This window comes from Canis aureus, chromosome 12 (assembly GCF_053574225.1).
Source record: "Canis aureus isolate CA01 chromosome 12, VMU_Caureus_v.1.0, whole genome shotgun sequence".
Classification (NCBI taxonomy): Eukaryota; Metazoa; Chordata; class Mammalia; order Carnivora; family Canidae; genus Canis; species Canis aureus.
In genome coordinates this window covers 33,832,227-33,852,942 of record NC_135622.1, presented here as the reverse complement: position 1 = coordinate 33,852,942, position 20,716 = coordinate 33,832,227, and the positions used below count along the sequence as shown (strand labels likewise).

The following is a 20,716-nucleotide window of genomic DNA, read 5'->3' as shown; positions in this document are numbered from 1 at the left end:
TTGTTTTCATGTTTTACAAGTTCACAGATGATCTAATAAAAACACATTCCATATTGCCAGTAACATATTCAGTTAACATATTCATACAGAAGAGTCCAAATAAGCTAGTAATTAATACTATTTGTACGTATTGTAAACCATAACTCAAGAAAGCTGCTTGTGTATTCCAGTTACACCAGTAATATACCGTAGTGACATATGTTAAAATATTCAATTAAGCTTCAAAAGAAGACAGAAAAGAAAAATGTCAAAAAACCTTGGCCACAACACTTCTAAAATTAACACTGGCATTTTATTCCTCGAGAAATTAGTAAAAGGAATTTTTGAAAAACTTTAACTTTTTAAAAAAGTAAAATAATCTTGTCAGTTTAAATGTGAATACACTTAGGCTTACAAAGTCCTGTAGATCTAGAAATTTCAGTGTTTTATACTAACTAGAAGTAAAACCATTGAAAATACTACTCTATTCAAAAGCTAAAGGTTAATATAAAGAAGAGCCACAATCAAAAATAACTCACAAGACACTACAGCAAAAGTACTATGTCTACAGACTTGGCTAGCATTGTGTACATTAAGGAGAAAAAATAATCAAGACTACAGAAAAACTCTCAGCTATGCTTGTTCAAGTTTTGTTTTAAAGTGTTTTCAATTCAAAAAATAAATAAAAAGCAGAGTTTCCAGAAAATATTTAATTGTAGTTCTGCAACTGTTTACTAATAAGTTAGTTCTGTGAAATGCAGTTTTTTAAAAAAACTTTATCAACAATCAAGTTTTACAGAAACAATTATATTAAAAAATTTGGAATCTGAAAATGTTTTCCAATTTAAATGCCACTATGGTGACATAATAAGTCTTCTTTAGCACTTTCTACTTAACATTGCTCTACAGGAAAAAAAAAACAGTAAAACTTTTGTCTTATGTAGATAAAAATCTAAGGATTAATTTAATACAGTCTAAGAACTCAAAGCAAAGGTATTTAAAATAAAAAACAGTTTAGGATGTTCATGCTAATGAAATCAGTGAATCATCTAAGACAGAATAATGTGGCAAGAAGAACAATTTGAACTTGTGTAACAACCTTAAAAATTCTTAAAAATCAAAGAAATAAGTATTCTGCAACCACAAGTTTCGAGTAATTTAATGAAACATTTTTGTAGTTGATTTTGATCTTAAAGAGTACACAGAAACTGATGAAGATCACAAAATAGGTTAGTCATATTAATTACTGAAAATTATACCTCTCAAAAAGTTTTATATAACATAAAAAAAGATGCTAGAGTAATCTGTTTCTTTTTTATGTAAAATCTTAGGCAGCTTATTTAACTTTCCTGTGCTTTTTTTCATTTTTGAGTCAGTAAAATGAAAACACTGATAGCAGAAGTTTCTAGGTGAAAAATCAGTAGTAAAATTGGAATCCCAGAGTAGGTTTCTTGCATGATCTTCAACGTGTTTCAGCTACTGCCTGCTACTACCAAATGGAATCTGTTTAGAGAATCCAAACTGCTTTTAATAACCTATGGAAAACACTAATATTTTACTATGGAAAAGGCTAGCTAGCAAAAGAACTACCAATTGGAGGCCAAATAAAAATGAAAACCAAAACAAAACTGGCTTATTTATCCCAGAGACATGTGGAGATAATGAAACATGATATTAACGAAAGTGTTTTGATATCACTGATAAAAATATTCTTTTTTTTTTTTTTTTGATAAAAATATTCTAACTTGATTTTACTTTTTTTGCAAAGAGGCCCTGATAGTTTCCAGGCCATTTAAGTAGTTCTGACTGGACATTTAATAAATCAAACAGATTAATATTATCAAATGCTATTCATCTTTATTACAATGGATCAGTTAATGGGTAATCTTTAAAAGTTTAACTGGTGCCAGAACAGTTTCCAGAGAGAATTGAGAACCCATTTAGAGGACTTTAAAAAATGAAAAAACAAAACAAACCAAAAGACCCCCACCTCCCTTAGAAATACACATCTCTTAGAAATAAGAATATATTTAAGCAAGAAGTATAGGGATGGAGGTTAACATTCACATTCAACTACTTCAGAAGAGCATTTATGTTATAAGATATACGTTTGAGTTTATAGATCTTTGTAATAAAAACATTCTTTGAAATTTTACATTTATATTTACAAAGAGCTTTTGCATATAGTCGTTGATCTGTTCTTTCCAATAACATTCTAAGGTTGCTGTTGGGATGTTGATTTTTGGGATGAAAACTGAGGTCTGGGACCTTAGGGAACTGTGACAGAGTGAGGGTGTAAATCCAGATTTGGTGCTCTTTCCACTATACCATAGGCTACAGCACTGTACAATTACCAAGCTTTCTATCGTGTAGGAAAGTTGAAGGTTGAGGAACATTGGATTATCATGGGTTACTTTACTAGAAGAAATAGAATTACTTTAAAAAAAAAAAATCATGTTTGTTCCTAAACTCTCCCAACATTACATTTGATTTGGCTTCCATCAATCTTCCTAGGTAGTTTGGACGCATTTGTCTCTTAAAAACTGCCCTGCTAAGGTAATACTGTTTTCTTAAATGTGATCAATTGTAAAACAGAAAAAAAATATTGAAAACTTTAATGAAAGTTTTAGGAATGGAAATTAAGAAAAAGCAATGCGCATATTCCAGCACAGTTCTGGTAATGAATGTATACTAAAATTTTTACTGACTTTAAGATCTCAGTAATGGAAAGAGAAGAAAGAAAGAAAAAAAAAGGTAAAGGTTTTTAGACCCTAATGATGATTTATCTTGTTTCTGCCACCAATTGGGTAAATTTAGCCAAGTGATTTTATTTTCTTACTTGTAATTCTGGTTGTAAAGTTAAAAATAATATTTAAATGTGGCAGAAAAGGTACAAATGGCAGTATTTTTAGGCAAAGGAAAATGAACTCGGAATAATGCAGAGATCTTTTGTTGTTAGTTTGCTTTCTATTTTAGGCACAATGACCTGTGCAGCAAAGAAAATCAGTTGGAAGCAGGAAAATAAAAGTGACAGGCAACTTTATATTTCTTACCTGCGTACATATGGTACGTGAGCCTCTCTATAAGTTTAATAACAGTTCCTGCTTTGATAATTGGAATTCCAGCCTTGGGCTGCATGTTTTCTTCAAATATTATATTCTCTTCAGAGTCAGGCTCTGCAAATCTATAAACATCGGCACTAGGGAGCCTCATCTGCTCCTCCTTCTCTTCCTGTAGCATCGTCACATCAAGCATCCTTTCCAGTGTACTCCGGTACTGTAAAGATATCAATGCTGCCATCCAATTGTTTTTCTCTTCAGCTGACTTGGCAGAAAATATAACACTATTTTCATCTTTTAAAATTATTTCAAAAGCATGCTTGTACTCACTGGTGTCATCTTTGTCATTAATTTGTACCTTTCTCATGAAAAACTTTTCTTTAAGACGATATTCTGCATTGCTAGCACCAGGAAGTCTTGGCTGCCCATGATTTGATTTACAGCAAATCATTAAGCCATCAAAGAGAAATATGTGTCTCTCATGTTTGGCTCCTACACGTGTAAGAGTTCCTTCCATTATAAATTCATTGCAACATTGTCCAATGTCTTTTCCCTCCCAACCATCAATATTCTTTTGAATCTCGTTCATTTTCTTGATTGCTAGTTGTTTCCCCTTCATTTGCTGACTATAAAACCGACATGCAGATTCACTGGGATAAAGGAAAAAAACATCATTAGTACACAGATGACAGACAATCTAGAATTCATAAAATAAAGGACAATATAAAAGTACATTTTAAAAAGTTGCACGGAGAAGGCTTTCATTAATTTTCCAAATATATTAGTGTTATAAAACTGCACCATTTTAGGAACTAAAGCAACACAGCAGAGACTTTTTTTAGTGCTCTAAAAAGAACAATGAGTAATGACAAAATTCTACTCTATAAATTTAGCTATGGAATGATTATTTCTACCTTGACTTCTAAATATTTAGAATGACAAATATTAAAAAGTAGCCCAATATAGTGAAAAAAATCGTTTAAAAGACTTTAAAAAAATTATTTAGAAGTGTTTAAGTGGACAAATCCTAAAGCTAACAAACATGCACATATTATAATTAAGAAAGTGGAAGCAATGTTATCTGAATTAATACCTCAAGTTATATAATCCCTAAAATAAAGGACACTACGAATTTTACTTTGACAGAACGATGATGTTGACATAAATCTACTCAAGACATTTTTCTCTGTCTCTCCCTTAGCTTACCAGTTGACTCTCAGGAGGTCTTGTCTGGGAGTACGCAAGGAAAATGCACAAATATGAAAGGTTTTTCAAACAATAACAAATTCTCTTGGCTTTGATGTCACTTCCTCTGAAAGACCAAGCTTGTCACTAAAACTATTTTCTTCATTGTTTACTTGAGGAGGGAACTGGGATCCCTGAATTTATACCAGAATACTCAGGGTGAAAGGGAGGATTATTAAAATAGTAAAAATATTCACCTCAGTCTTCGTTTTGCAAGACTTTTAGAACATATTTTTTCCATACCACTCTGAACATTAAGCAAAGCTGTTATTGCTTGTTTCAAACACTCCTTGTCCTCTTGATCTTCACTCTTTTCTTCTAACTGCTGCAAAGTCAAAATGACAAATCTGAACCCATAGGACAGTTTTGGACAAAAAAGAATAATAAGCTCATTTTATTTAAGAATGAAAATAACATTGATTCAACTCTTTCTGCCACAATAAAATTTTTAAACATGTCATAAAGTGTCTTCTTTATGTATTGCTTTCTGTATCGACATGCAACCAAGTTTTCCATATTAAAAAAAAAAAGATCAAAACCAGTGTTAAAAGATGTCATGCCTTGTGACAGGCAGTAATGTGCAGTTTCTCATCTGAATATGACTGAAGATAAATGAGGGACATGAATTATCTTCTTAACCAGCACAGGATTTGCACAGCAGTAAGCACATAGATAAGATGTCTCCTTAAGTACGGAATTTGGTCTTAGGTTTCTGGATCCAACACTACTATTGTAGCAACAGGATGATTAGGAAGATCAAGACACAAAGAAAGATGCAATATAGTGAAGAGGAACTTGCAGACACAAAACCTAGGCCCCAGTTTTGCCTCAACTTCCATGTGACTCTGGGGCAAATTACTTGGCTTCTGAGTCTCACTTTTCTCAACTGTCAAGGCTTGTAAAAAGCCTGCCCTGCCTACTTAATGGGGCTCTTATTAAAAATCAAAGCACTTATAAATGGTAATGTGCAGGATAAGTCTAAGTTGTTTCTTTGTAGTTCTACTGCAGAAGTAACATTGGTTATCATGAAGCACTTTGTTAGTATTCACACGTTAAGATTTTGAATAAAACTAGATATGTACATATTAGTGAAACTAAGTACATTTTCTATGAGTGGCAAATATACTATATAAGCTAGACAGAAACTCTGTACTTAGTAAGGATTGAGTCATGAAGAAGTACCAATTATCAATACAACAGGTGGTTATAATTCAAGCAAGCAATTAACTGAGGTATGAGTTACAATAAATGACAAGAATCCAGTAAACTTCTAAACCTATTTCCGGATACCAAAAAGAAAAAGTTAAGAACACGTATCAGTAGTTTTCACACAACATTTAAAAACACTTACTCTCTACCATAACAGAAAAGATGTGAGAAGTAAAATCACAAAATATTCAAAGTAATTAGTAAAGGTTTACTATTCAATGAGTGTAATTATTCATTATTACTTTAAGTATTTTATGTTCTTGAGAGATAGTCCTTAAAGATCAACAACACATTCCTTTGCATTTCACCTGATGAAATCAGTTATAACACATACACACACTGATGACTTGTGAAAAGTAAACATATTTTTTACTCAAAACCTAAATCATTATAAAAATAATTTAATAAAATATCTTAAATGCTCAGGTATTCCAGATATAGTAAATGCCATATTGTGATGTCTATTTAATGTTCAGTTTTATTATTCTAATTTCTTATATTAAGAACTCACCATACTTTCAACAAGAGGCACAATCTGCACTTTTTAGAAAAATATTCAATCTCAATTGTGTTAAGTAAAACAAAATTCTATTCATGATAAACCCCCAGGACAAAGAAGGGTAAAAAAATGTTTTTCTCCCTCAAAGCATATATATATATATATATACACACACTCATATATATTTTTACTCATAGTATTACTCTTCACTATGGCCAGCTAGATTAAAGAAAGTCAAGAGCCAAGTGTTCATAAAAGAAAGCTACCAGGTTTTTACTTAATGGATATAACTGGTAGGCTGAAGGCTGTACTTAGGGCATTCTTTCAAAATACTCTCCCCTTCCCTATTTTACTTTTCATATGGCGGAATTTTGGGAGACAAATAAAATGTTACTGTTAGCCTTACTGAGTTAAGGTTTCCAAGGCAGCAATTTCACATTGAAAGCAATGTGCATTAAGAAATGGCAAAATTCGGGCAGGGGGTGGGGGTGAGTGGGTGAGGGGAACTGAGGGGGACACTTGACGGGATGAGCACTGGGTGTTATTCTGTATGTTGGTAAACTGAACACCAATAAAAAATTATTTTATTAAAAAAAAAAAAAGAAATGGCAAAATTCTATGTGGTGTAACAAAAGCACCACTAAAGAAAATTATTTCACTGAGTTATTTCAGAATGCAATCACTCAAATATTTGAGTCAATAGGTTACAAGGCAATTTTTTAATCTTAAAGAGCTGGTAGAATATTGAGTCCTTCATATTCTATCCTTTTATTTTTTATATTATTAATTCAGGCAAACATACCTAAAGTCATACAAAAACCCACAGTTTTGACAGACATAAAAAGAGCTATGAAAGTAACAAATCAAAAAAAAAAAAAGTAACAAATCGACTTAGACATGCATTTGATTTTCTATTCTAATAATGTTTCAAGTTTCTGGGTCATTGATCTGTTATTAACTATATAGCATTTCACATATAGAATATGCCAGTATCGCAAAAATATTAATACATTTTAAAAACCACAAACCCAAAGTCTATGCCAAACCTGTAAGACTTTACTAATGAAGTAGTAATCTGCCCCAGAGTCACATGATAGTTGAGGCAAATTTTAAGTGCAATTTTTACCTTCGCACCATTACCCAAGCATCTAAAATAAATTTCAAGGTAATAAATGACTTTTCTTATAAGCATTTTTGTTAACATTGCTGACTTAAACTGGGCATTGGTGCAGAATAATTGAAGCTAGCTACTATCAAAGGTGTGGCTTACTGTTACAGAAACAAAGCAGTTGCAGAGAGTTCAACTAATTCACAAACATATAATGGCTTCCTTTTGTTTTAAAAAAAAACACAAAATCTTTGAATTCATGTTTTTATTTCTAGAAATTAATTTTTCCAATATGAGATTATATATAATGAAGGAACTGCCATTAGTAAATGATGACAGAGGCAGGAAAGAACCAGGATTTCTGAACCTCAGTTCAAGGACCTTCTCAATATACTATCTAAAAAACTGATATAACTTTGAAATACCTATTAAGAGAATATTCACCAAATAAAACCTATTCCATTCAAATAGGTGAATTGTAATGCACAGGATGACAAAATATACAATCAAGAAATATATAACTCTAAGATTTGGGACATAAAGATTTGTTTTTATCTTAAATGGGGATCGCGTTTTGATTGTGGAATGGTTACATGTATACTCTGATAAGATGCTAAGAATAGATTACAAAGTGGAAAATACATGGTCAAATAGAAAATTTAATTTACTATTTTTGTTAACAAATGTATGGAATATTATCCAAATTATTCCAGAAACCAACAGATTAAGCCAGCTGCTCCTGACTGTATGCTATCTCATAATTCACACATCCCATTTGAGGCTAAGCACAAGAAAGGCAATGACCCTCAACTATTCTTTTACAGTTGCATCAAAACTAAAAAGTATGGGTGAAAAAGATTAAATTCATAACTAAAATGAGATTTAGAGATGGTCTGCAGACTTCAATTACTCATACTACTTGCTAAGTCAGAAAGTACATTTCATAATCTAGTTCCTTTCCTCTCAAAAGTTATTTTATGTGTGGTGATTTCATATATGCTGATAATTCTTACAATACACAAAATTTCAAATAAGCGATATTAATATGTTAATAAAATTTGATCTTTTTAATCAGCCCAAGCTCTCATTTTCCCCCATAAGAAATGGAATAAACAGCATAAATTTGTAGTATAAGCAGTGTAAATTTATAATATAACTAGTATAGTTCTTCCATAATTATAATTTACATAATAGCTTTATTAAACTAACCAGTAGTTGAAAATATAAAAATGAAAGCTTAAAATATAAATTGTAACATGATGTATGATTCACTGCTAGGAAATAAAAGCAAAATTTTCAAAGTTTTTTGAAGGAAAAGTCACAAATTGTATTAAGATAATTAAGTGTGGCCCTTTGTATCCTTTCGAGAAACTATTTAGAATATTAATAGTAGCTGAGTGGAAAAAACTGAAAAGGGCAGATCAACAGGGGAAAGCCCATCAAGTTCTATTCAGAATTAAATTAACAAATATTAGCCTTACACTATTTCCCCTCTTACTGCTTTAAACACCACAGCCATAACAAATACTGCAGAAAAACTATAAAAATGCAAGAATTTCCAGTAATGGTAGTGAACTGAAGAAGTCTTGAGAGCCCTCCCACAGATAATAATTATATTATCTGGACAAAATGTAAAAAACAACCATTTGTAGGCACTGGAAAACATCTAAAAGAAAGCATAAGCCAGCAGCACCAATTATTCTTGAAAAGCTGCAACTAGCAAATGTACACACTTGTGCGATTTAAGGCTTTCCCCAACCTCTCATGGTAACAACAGTGGGGAAGAATGAGAAGAAAAGAAGCCTCTACAGGCCAGAGATCAAAGAGAGCACAGTTTAAAAAGACATTTAAGGGGGGAAATCTGGAAATGAACTGCAGAAGGATTGAAACCCAAAATCTGAAAATAAACTCTAAGTACCTGTTTGCTAAACTTTGCATGCACCGGACAACCCCAGGAAGCCTGGCAAAAAAGCAGGCAGAGACCAAAGAGGAATCTACTCTTGAAGGATAGAGCTCTAATGGAGAAGTTCTGAGGCTTTTTTTTTTTTTTTTTAAGAAATGGGTTTATTACCCAAATGTACACAGCTCAGGTAGCAGAAAGCTGAAGCCTTATTTGTTTCAGGTGCCAGGAGATAAAGCTTAAAGCTGACAGAGCAGCTGGAAATTAAGGGGAAATCCCTGGGTATAAGGGAACCACAGAGACTGTGCCCCCAAAACTGAACATAATCTCTGCCCAAACACTTGTCTGACTGCCAAATCATACATGCATAGGGGAGACCCAAGAGAATCACCTAAAGCAACATATAGAAATCCTAGAAAGTGAACAGAGATATCAGCTGCTGCATAATACAGAAGAGAAATTTTCAGCCGAGTCTAGGAAAGTGAACTGCCTATCAAAGTAAATAACCAAAGTAAGTAATCCCAAAACAAGAAACCCAGCAATCCTCAACACAATAGAATCCAGAATTGTTCACGAGCAAACAACAGGAAAGTGTGACCCATGTTCGGCGGGGGGGTGGGGGGGAGAGTCAATTAACAGAAAATGACTCCAAGTGGGCCCAGATGTTAGATTTAAGAAAGGTTTCAAAGAGGCTTTTATGATCATGTTCAAAGAATTAAAGGAAAACATGGTCTTACTGAGTGGACAGATAGGGAGTCTGTGGAAACTGTAAAGCAAAACCCAAATGGAAATTTTAGAGTAAGCAAGGTATTAATAGTTCTACTGACAGATTTAATAAAAATTACTAATTTGAAGGACAAAGAAAAAATAAGATTTAAGAAAAATGAACAGTCTTACAGATGTGTGGGACAACACGAATTAGTTCAACGTAAATGTACCTGAAGTTCCAGAAGGAGAGAAAATGAAATAAAAAAATGGCAGAAAATGCAACCATAATGGAAAAGCAAGTTAAAATCTGAAGCATGGAAAGGAGTTTGAAACTTTAAATAGGATATCAACCCTAAAAAGTGTTAGGCATAACATTTATGAAAATAAAATACCTTTAAAACTATCTTCCTGTTTTTATCAGAGAGAAAATTATAAATGCACCTCACAGTTTAGTTGATTTAAAATTTAAAATTAGAGTAGTACAATAGTCAGCTGTTTATTTATTATTACAATGGCTATTGAATTACACTATCTTATGTTTAACTTTATTTTATTATTTTTTAAACGATTTTATTTATTTATTCATGAGAGACACAGTCAGAGACCTAGGCAGAGGGAGAAGCAGGCTCCCAGCAAGGAGCCCAATGCAGGACTTGATCCTGAAGGCAGACGCTCAACCACTGAGAGACCAAGGCGTCCCCTATGTTTAACTTTAGACATTTAACACCTGTAGTCAGATATAATACCATTTAGCTCACTGCTTGGAGTCCATGGTTTCTGGATAAGAGTTTCCAAATTTAGAAACCTAGTTCAAGGGAATGGAAGCTAGATAGATCTCTGTTGGGCTTATTTTTATTACAGAAGCTATGTTTTCTAAATCTTCTCTTACTGCTGGTATTAAAACATCAGTTCATGGGCAGTATAGAAAATGGTCTGAAGCATACAGCAGTAAAACCAGATGTAAAAAATGAAAAAAATTATAGATAAAAAATGATGTAGAGTAGATGATTGCTATTGTACAGCTCCCAAACTGAAAAAGCAGCAACCAAAGACATTAACAAATGTATGCCAAGATGTTTGTGGTGGGGTTTGCAGAGCAGATTTCTTTACAAAGAGTTTTTGGCACACTACATGAAGGCCACTAGTGGGTGTTTAAAGTGTATTATGTACCACAATTTATATTTGACTCTTCATATTTGTTTTGTGTAGCATTTTTTTTAAAAAGGCTGTATATTGGGAGGATAAAATCTCTTAATTTTAATACTGCTCAAATTTTTAATTTTTTTAAGGTTTTTATTTTTTTATTAGAGAGAGAGAGAGAGAGAACTCTCGCATGTGCAAGTGATAACAAAAGGCAGAGGGGGAGAGAGAAGCTGACTCCCTGCAGGGAGCCGGAAGAGGGGGGGGGAGGGCAGCCGCAAATCCCAGGACCTTGGGAACATGACCTGAGTTGAAGTCAAATGCTTAACCGACTGAGCCACTCAGGCACCCAACATTTCTCAATTTTTTCTCCTAAGTTTTCCACTCACTGTACCATTCAGATCATTGAGTTCTAAATCTTTATCAGTAATCCTTTCCCACAATTCCTGTACTGAAACATTTGGGGCTATAATTTTTGTAATATTTGTGATGTTAAGAATAAAAAGAGCCAATCTTAAAATCAGTCCGCTATGCAAAAATCTAGGAATATTAGAAAATTTAATGTTGAATTCTGTTTTTTAAATTTTTAAAAAAGATTTTATTTCTAAGTAATCTCTACACCCGATATGGGGCTTAAATTTACAACCCCAAGATCAAGAGTCACATGGTCCACCAACTGAGCCAGCCAGGCACCACAAATGTTACATTTTAACATATAGCAAGAAGCTAACCAGGTGAGCCTTTGGATTAAAGTCATTAGTGTTCTTATTTTCTAAAATAAAGCTTGTGATCAAGATAAACACTGCAATGTTAAAATGAAATAACATCAACTACAATACTTACTATTCTGTTAGTCCTCAATTTAATTTACTTAAAAACACATGGTTATTATGATGTGTTAAAATTAAACCTGGACATGTTTTCTCTCAATTATTTTGCTATCTTGTACTTTTTATTATCAGTAAATACTAAGAAAGGTATAGAGATTTTAAGGGTTTAATTTTCTATTTTTTTCCCTTAAGAGAAAGCATATATGATAACCCCAAACCCAATTATATACACTTAGTCTTATTCAGATGATTTAGTAATTTTATATTCCTGTTCTTTTTTTACCTGCCTACAGTCTATCTGAAAAATACTGCAGCCATTAGCATTTCACAAGAATTTTTGGGACTAAAATTAAATTAAATTTTATTTTTTTAAATAAATACAAAATCTTACAAATAAATAAAAAATCTTACATTTTATGTATTTATTATGAGACTCAGAGAGAGAGGCAGAGACACAGACAGAGGGAGAAGCAGGCTCCTCACAGGGAGACTGATGCGGGACTTGACCCCCAGACTGGGATCAGGCCCTGAGCCAAAGGCAGATGCTCAACCGCTGAGCCACCCAGGCGTCCCTATAATTAAATTTTAAAATCTAAGATCAGAATGAAATGATACTTAACTGGCTTAATGTAAAACAATATATATATTGTTATATATATAATGTAAAACAATATATATAGTTATATATAATGTAAAACTATATATATATATATATTTAAGAGTCATTATATACTGGAAAATCAGAAAACCCAAAATGAGTATAATTCTATACTATACCAAAACTTAATTGTCATGGGTTGAACTGTGTTCAAGTCCTAACCTTTGGTACCAGGGAATATGATCTTATTTGAAAACTGGGTCTTTGCAGATAGAATCAAGTTGAGGTGAAGTCATATTGGATTAGAGTGGGCCCTACAACTGTTGACTTAGCACCTTTGTAAGAGAGAGGACAGAGCAGATGCAGAGATAACCGAAGAATGGGGAGCTGTGATGAAAGCCATGTGAAGATGGAGCCAAGGAAAGAAGTAATGGCATGGGCAAGCCAAGGGCTAGGCTACCAAGGATTGCTAGGATCCACCAAAAGGTAAGTGGCAGGATTCTTCTCTAAAGTCTTAAGAGGGAGTATGGCTCTGCTGATACCCTAATTTCGGACTTCTAGTCTCCAGAACTGTTAAAGCTCGAATTTTTGTTGTTTTTAAACTACACAGTTCGTGGTGCCTTTTTCTGGCAGCCATAGGAAATGAATACACTAATGTACATATAACAGTATAGATTTGAACCCAATTTTTAAAAAATATTTTTTTTTTATTTATTTGAGAGAGAGCGAGCAAGTACAAGCATGGGAAGCAGCAGAGGGAAGGGGGAGAAGCAGAGTCCCCAGTGACCAGGAAACCTGATGTCGGTCTGGATCCCAGGATCACAGGATCATGATCTGAGCCAAAAGCAGAAGCTTAACTGACTGAACTAACCATGCCCCTGAACCCAACTTTTTTAAATTGAGGGAAACTTACTTTTCCTTATATTGTATGGTCAACATACTTACATAGTCCCCAAGTAACAACTCTAAATTTGCTTAATAAAGCAAATTAAACTTCACAGAAAAGAGTATTATTTTTCAGTTTCAGAGCATTCAAGTCTTACACTTATTTGATTACTTGACTAAACTTTTATTATTTTCTGAATTTATAAAGTTTAAAGAGTTCTAAGTTTCCAGGGCACATGGGTGGCTCAGTCCATTAAATGTCGGACTCTTGATTTTGGCTTAGGTCATGATCTTGGGGGCATGGGATCAAGCCCTGTGTCGGGCTCTGTGCTCAGCAAGGAGTTGATAGAGACTCTCTTCTTTATTTATTTTAGAGAAAGCATGGGCAAGCATGGGGAGGGGTGCAGGGAGAGAGAGAGAGAGACAGAAACCTTTTAGCAGACTCTGCACTGAGCATGGAGTCTGATGTGGGGCTTGATCTTAACACCCTGAAATCAAGACCTGAGAGGAAACCAAGAATTGGACATTTAACCAACTGTGCCATCCAGGGATTTCAGATTCTCTCCTTCTTCCTCTACCCCTTCCCCCTGCTTACGTGCTCACTCTCTCTCTAATAAGTAAATTTTATAAAAAAAATTCTAAGTTTCCAAAATTAGTGTAATTACATACAATTTATAGTTAAACGTCTTTTAAAATATAAGACACCTATAGGAATTCTAAGGAAAACTTATTTTATTTTTGCAATTTTTTAAACAAGTGTTTACTGTCTAAGTGCCAGACACTACTAGGCACAAGAATTCAAAGATACTTAGGACTCACCCATTCTAAGGAAAACTTATTTTATTTTTGCAATTTTTTAAACAAGTGTTTACTGTCTAAGTGCCAGACACTACTAGGCACAAGAATTTAAAGATACTTAGGACTCACCCACTCTGTGTGAAGCACACAGTCTAATAACAAGGTAGACAATAGGAATGAGACAAGTTCTATGAGGAAGTATGAAGAAAGGAAACTCATTAGGTAAAAGAATCAGCGTAGGGAATCAAGATTAACTTGACAGAGAAACCAAGATTTGAGCAAACTGACAAGCAGGAATTTCTTAGATGAAAGGGGAAGCTAGAAACAGAAGGGAAGGGAAATGGGAACAAAAGGAAAGTGGAATCCTGAACAGGTTTGATATATCCAGGGCTGCTAAAAATTTTCTTATGGCTAAAGCATAAGTCGGGTTAAGACTAGGTACTGAGATGAGGCTGGAAAGAGGCTAAAGAACTTAGATTTGTGTTGAAGTTGATAGGGAACCAACTGTCCTTTTTAAACTGAAAATTCCAAGAGGCATAAAGGCCATATAGGAAGCTGCTACAGTAGTCCCAGCAAGACATGCTGGGAGACCTGGGCTAAGGCAGTGTTAGTTAAGTGTAGAGAACACAAGGAACTTCCAGAAATGTATTACATTTGAAAGATTTATTTATTTACTTGAGAGAGAGAGAGAGAGAGAGAGAGAAGGCACACACCCAGTGGTGGGGTGGGGCAGAGGGAGAGGGAAAGAGAATCCCAAGCAGACTCCATGCTGAGTGCAGAGCCTGACACTGGGCCAATCTCAACACCCTGAGATCACGACCTGAACTGAAACCAAGAGTTGGGTGCTTAACCATCTGCACCACCCAGGCGCCCCAGAAATATAATGTTTATATTTATAATATAAATATAAAAATATAATGTTCATAACATATTTTAAAAGGGTTTTATGTCAGAGACTCTACCAAAACAAACAAACAAACAAACAAACAAACCTACTAGAACTGATAAATTCAGTGAGGTCTCAAGTTACATATACAACTAATATAATACACAATAAATCTGTTACATTTCTATACACTAATAATGAAGTAGAAAGAGAAATTAAGAAAACAATCCCATTTGCAACTGCACCAAAAATAATAACATCCCTAGAAATAAACTTCATCAAGGAAGTGAAAGACACACAAGACCTCGAACAGCCAAAGCAATCTTGAGATAGAAGAACAAAGCTGGATGTATCAGAATCCCAGATTTCAAGGTACATTATAAAGTTGTAGTAATCAAAACAGTATGGCACTGGCACAAAACCACACACACAGATCAACAGAATAGAGAACCCAGAAATAAACACACACTTATATAGTCAATTGATCTACAACAAAGAAAGCAAGAAGATGCAATAGGTAAAGATACTCTCTTCAACAAATGGTGCTGGGAAAACTGGAGAGCTACATACAAAAGAATGTAACTGGAAAAGAATGTAACTGGACCACTTTCTTGCACCATATACAAAAATAAACTCGAAATAGATTAAAGACCTAAATGTGAGACTTAAAACCATAAAACTATTGGAAGAAAACAGGCACTAATTTCTTTGATATTGGTGGGCACCTGGGTGGCTCAGTGGTTGAGCATCTGCCTTTGGCTTGGGTTGTGATCCTGAGATCCTGGGATTGAGTCCCACATGAGGCTACCTGCAGGGAGCCTGCTTCTCCCTCTGCCTATGTCTCTGCCTCTCTCTCTATGTCTCTCATGAATACATAAATAAAATCTGGGATGCTTGGGTGGCTCAGCGGTTTAGTGCCTGCCTTCAGCCCAGGGCATGATCCTGGAGTCCTGGGATCGAGTCCCACATTGGGCTCCCTGTGTGGAGCCTGCTTCTCCCTCTGCCTGTGTCTCTGCCTCTCTCTCTCTGTGTCTCTCATGAATAAATAAATAAAATCTTTTTTTTAAAAAAATCTTTAAAAAAATTTGATATTGGCTGTAGAAACATTTTTCTAGATATGTCTCTCAGGCAAAGGAAACAAAAGCAAAATTACACTATTGGGTCTCTACAAAATAAAAAGCTTTCACACAGTGAAGGAAAAACAAAAATAAGAAGGCAACCTACTGAATGGAAGATGGTATTTGCAAATTATATATCCAATAAGGAGTTAATATCCAAAATATATAAAGAACTTATACAACTCAATGCCAAAACCCACAAGCAATCCAATTAAAAAATGGGCAGAGGATCCAAATAGACAATTTTCCAAAGAAGACATTTAGATGCCCCACCAACACATGAAAAGATGCTCAACATCACTGATCATCAGGGAAATGCAAATCAAAACTACAATGAGATATCACCTTTCACTTATCAAAATGGCTAAAATAAAAAAATACACAAAATAACAAGTGTTGGTGAGGATGTAGAGAAAAAGGAACCCACATGCACTGTTGGTGGCAATGTACATTGGTATAGCCCCTATGGAAAACAGTATGGAGATTCCTTAAAAAATTAAAAATATAATCCAGTAATTCTGCTACTGGGTATTTACCCAAGGAATACAAAAACACTAATTTGAAAAGATATACTGTACAACTATCTTTACTGCAGCATTACTTACAATAGCTAAATTATGGAAGCAGCCCAAGTGTCCAAGGATAGATGAATAAAGATGTGGTGTATATCTACAATAGAGTATTACTCAGTCATAAAAAGAATGAGATTTTTGCCATTTGTAACAATATGGATGGACCTACAGAATAATGCTAAATGAAATAAGTCAGTGAGAGAAAGACAAATACCATCTGATTTCACTCAAACGTGGAATTTAAGAAACAAAACTAACGAACAACAAAGAGAAAAAGAGGACAAAAAAACCAGACTCCTAAATACAAAGAACAAATTGATGGTTGCCAGAGGGGAGGCAGGTGAGGATCCCCTGAAGTAGTTAAAGGATTAAGGGTACACTTATCTTGATAAGTACTAAGTAATATACAGAATCACTGAATCCTTGTATTATACATCTGAAAATAATATAATACTGTGTGTTAATTATACTTCAACAAAAATAAAGAAAATATAAAAGGGTTTTATGGTCTAATTAATTTGGGAAACCCTAAGAAAACAATTAGATTGCTTTATTATGCAACTTAACAAAGTCTTTATTTTTTTAAAAAAATATTTTATTTATTTATTTATTCACGAGACACAGAGAGAGAGAGAGGCAGAGACACAGGCAGAGGGAGAAGCAGGCTCCATGCAGGGAGCCGGACATGGGACTCGATCCTGAATCTCCAGGATCACGCCCTGGGCTGAAGGTGGTGCTAAACCGCTGAGCCACCCAGGCGGCCCCAAAGTCTTTAATATTCTAGTGTACACTGAAAATTTCTAAGAGTATATAATTAAGGATGTAATGCAAAGAAAAAATAATAATAAAAAAAATAAAAAATAAAAAATAAAAAAAAATAAAAAAAAAAAAGGATGTAATGCTCCTCCAACATATTTGACCACTATACACACCCACCAACTTTTTATTTAAAGTATCCCATGGGACTAGCATCTCAAAGAATATTCTTTGAAAATACTGCTCAGTGAAAATATTTAATTAAGCAACAAACCAACAATTAGAAATTGAAAAATAAGTATAAATAATACATTAGAACAGAGGGAATGCAGAATAAAAAAGAGGGATCACAGTCTGTGAGATTAATTAGAAGGTTTCCACTCAATATACTACTAATTTTGCAATGGAACTTTAGGTAGTAATACAAACAAGGGTGCTTAAACCAATAGAAATCTTTTAAACTGCTGAATGATGTTTTCTAATAAAAATTCTATTACCACAACTTACAAATTAAAAAATCTTAATCACCTGTACTTGGGGGAGTAAATAATTTCTTACATTATTAAGATGATTAGGTTTTACAGCCTTTTGAATCTTCGTCAAAGCTTCCTATTATTATTATTTATAAATTAGTAACTGTTTCCAGGTTTTATCTGGCCTTTAATGTTTCAGAATTTCATTACAGTCTCATGTTAAAATCCCATTATCATACAAACTATTATGAACAAGGATTCTATATAATAAACTTGTTTGCAAATATCCCATGAGGACTACGGTTTGTCATAGTGAATTATTTGTAAAGAATGGTTTTGTATAACAAATGCTTCCTTCTTGATCATCCTCTTAAAATAATCATTCTATACCATAGTATATTGGTTTTTGGTCTATACCAAAGACCTTAAATGGTATGCTGTTTTCAGTCTACAATAGAGAGCTAAGAGCTCTATAATTCTGCTTGGTGATTAAATCCTTTAACTCCCTTGGTCCTTCTCCAGTTCAAACATTCCTACTTGAGAAATCTAGGGTCCAAATTACTATAATGTAAAAAGCCTGGGACTTCATTCACTGATTCATTGATAGCCCAATTTAGTATGTACTCCTGCAAATTGTAAACAAAATTTCTACTAATAAATTCTCCATAACAAAATCATGATATTAAATAGAATTTTTCCTTAATGAAGCACACATTCCTTTAAAAGCTAAAGAAATAATACTAGTATTAACCCATATCTTATTTTGTCTCTATGGGGCTAGTTCATTAAGGGTAAATAGATTATCTTTAATATTGCATCCTTTATTTTAAGCTTTTGAAAAAAAATGATTTTTAGGACATATTATCCACAATCCAAAGGAGATGTATGTCATTAGATACATACATAAGTTTTTTTTAAAGATTTTATTTATTTATTCATGAGAAACCCAGAAAGAAAGAGGCAGAGACATAGGCAAAGGGAGAAGCAGGCTCCATGCAGGGAGCCAAAGTGGGACTTGATCCCAGTACTCCAGGATCACGAGCTGAAAGTAGATGTGCTCAACTACTGAGCCACCCAGGCATCCCATATACATAAGTTGTTTAAAAGTAAATCACTTTGAGCTACATCAATGAATGACTCTTATACAGACCAAGTCCCTTTTTCCTTAGCTAATTTCAGTGTGTAAAGGAAAAGGGGGGAAAAATAAAAATCTTTTTATCAGTGCTTCCTAAATCGAGTATTTTGAACTGTGTGATCAAATAAGAAATTTTCACTGGGATTATACATAGTTCACTCTAAAGTAATGCTAAACAGTTTGAAAAAAATATTTTTTATGCCATGTAAGCAAAAAGGGCACAAGATAAAAATATCTGATGATTGCTTTAAAATTCACTATTAAAACTAGAGAAAATATAGAATTTTTTGCAGATTCATTTACATTTTATTCTTAACTAGAAAAAGCAATTAGATATAGACTAATGTTCATGGGTGCTCACATAATAATTCACAAATAAATTGGTAGGAAAAAAACTGCATCACATTTGCATGTTTTATAAATAGCAGTAAGAGTCTTCTTACCTTCAAAAGTTCAAAGTAATGTAGACAGTGGTAAACAGGGGCTAGAAGTAGCCTGGGTAAAACATACTGAACAGCTTCTTTGAAACCTTCGCCTATTGACTAAAAAACAAAGTAATTAATTTTTTTTAAGTTTCCTTTTCAGATATCATATATCTTTATTTAAATTACTATACCTGTAAATAGAGTGCTGCTCCAGGCTTTGATAACTGACTAAGGAAACGATCATGAAAACCAGGCCGTAAAATATCTCGAGCATATGATTCATATGGATCAAATGCCAGTTCCTTAGAAAATAAAGAATGTAAAAGATAAATAATCTTTCTCTAAGTTAAAACATAAATAACCTACCACCAGAAATACAGAAAGATTAAATTATGAGTACAGCTAAGCTAGCACAATTATATACTTCTTTTAAAGCCTCCAAACAAAATTACATGGCTATTAATTATAATTTTAATAGGATAAGTTTAATATTCTCCAGTAAGAGAGTAAGTAAATCAGTTCTTTCTGATGAATAATGGCATCCTTATATGTTATGACAAGGATTCTAGTAGAGCATTATCAACAAAAGTGGTCATAAGAATGGCAAGACTTATGGTTCTGGAAAACATAGTTAAGCTTCAACAATGAATACAGTTATCAACAATGAAGTAAAATATAAACCCTTAGAATATGGGTGCCCAACATTTATTTTCTCATGGCTGTTTCTTAGTGGTAGACTTTTACTTTCACATTCTTTAAGCCAGAGGTAAACAGTTTGTATCATCTAAAAATCATTGTTACAGTTTTCACAAACAGGAGTTTAATCCAAATTGCCGAAAATTTTACTATAATCAATCAACCATTAATAAACAAAAAAAAATTAATGGTTAGGTCTAAAAAAGTACAATCTATTGGTTTTGATGATTCCTAAGGGAAAGAGAATCAGTGTCTTGATTTCAGCAGGAGCCATCCTATGCCTTATTCCTGGTTTAAAACAAAACAAAACAAAACCAAAAACCTTAGGAGAACTGTGCTGTAGATTCTAACAAGAGCTCATTTCTAGGATGGGGAATTCCAGAAAGAGGAAGAGGACATCTAGTGGAGTACAGAAGGAAGAGGGGCTGACAGCACAAATGATATTTATATTCATTACCCTTAATATTATTCAGATTTTTTTTAAACAAAAAATTGAATAATAACAATACAAGATCAGAAATCAAAAGACCCGAGCTCTACTCTTTGTGAAATACACTATGGCACAGAAAGTTCTAAGTCATCTTGAATTCCTTGAACTGGCTCCTTATTAATTTCCCAATTTCAACTCCTTCAACCACTTTCCCAACTGTAAATCTCTATGATAATATAACACTGGAAATTGCAGTCCATCGTAGAT

The 20,716-nt window shown here is 33.6% G+C and overlaps 1 protein-coding gene across 2 annotated transcripts in view; it reads right to left on the bottom strand.

Annotated features, from left to right (window-relative positions):
• Nucleotides 1–20,716, bottom strand: part of SOS1 (SOS Ras/Rac guanine nucleotide exchange factor 1) — a 139,937-nt gene that overhangs the window by 34,629 nt on the left and 84,592 nt on the right. For both annotated transcript variants that reach the window (XM_077843519.1, XM_077843520.1), the window contains exons 7-10: nt 19,515–19,625; nt 19,342–19,440; nt 4,481–4,608; nt 3,033–3,688 (exon numbers count right to left, since the gene is read on the bottom strand). In XM_077843519.1, the coding sequence (XP_077699645.1) occupies nt 3,033–3,688; nt 4,481–4,608; nt 19,342–19,440; nt 19,515–19,625 (994 nt within the window). The remainder of the gene's footprint in view (nt 1–3,032; nt 3,689–4,480; nt 4,609–19,341; nt 19,441–19,514; nt 19,626–20,716) is intronic.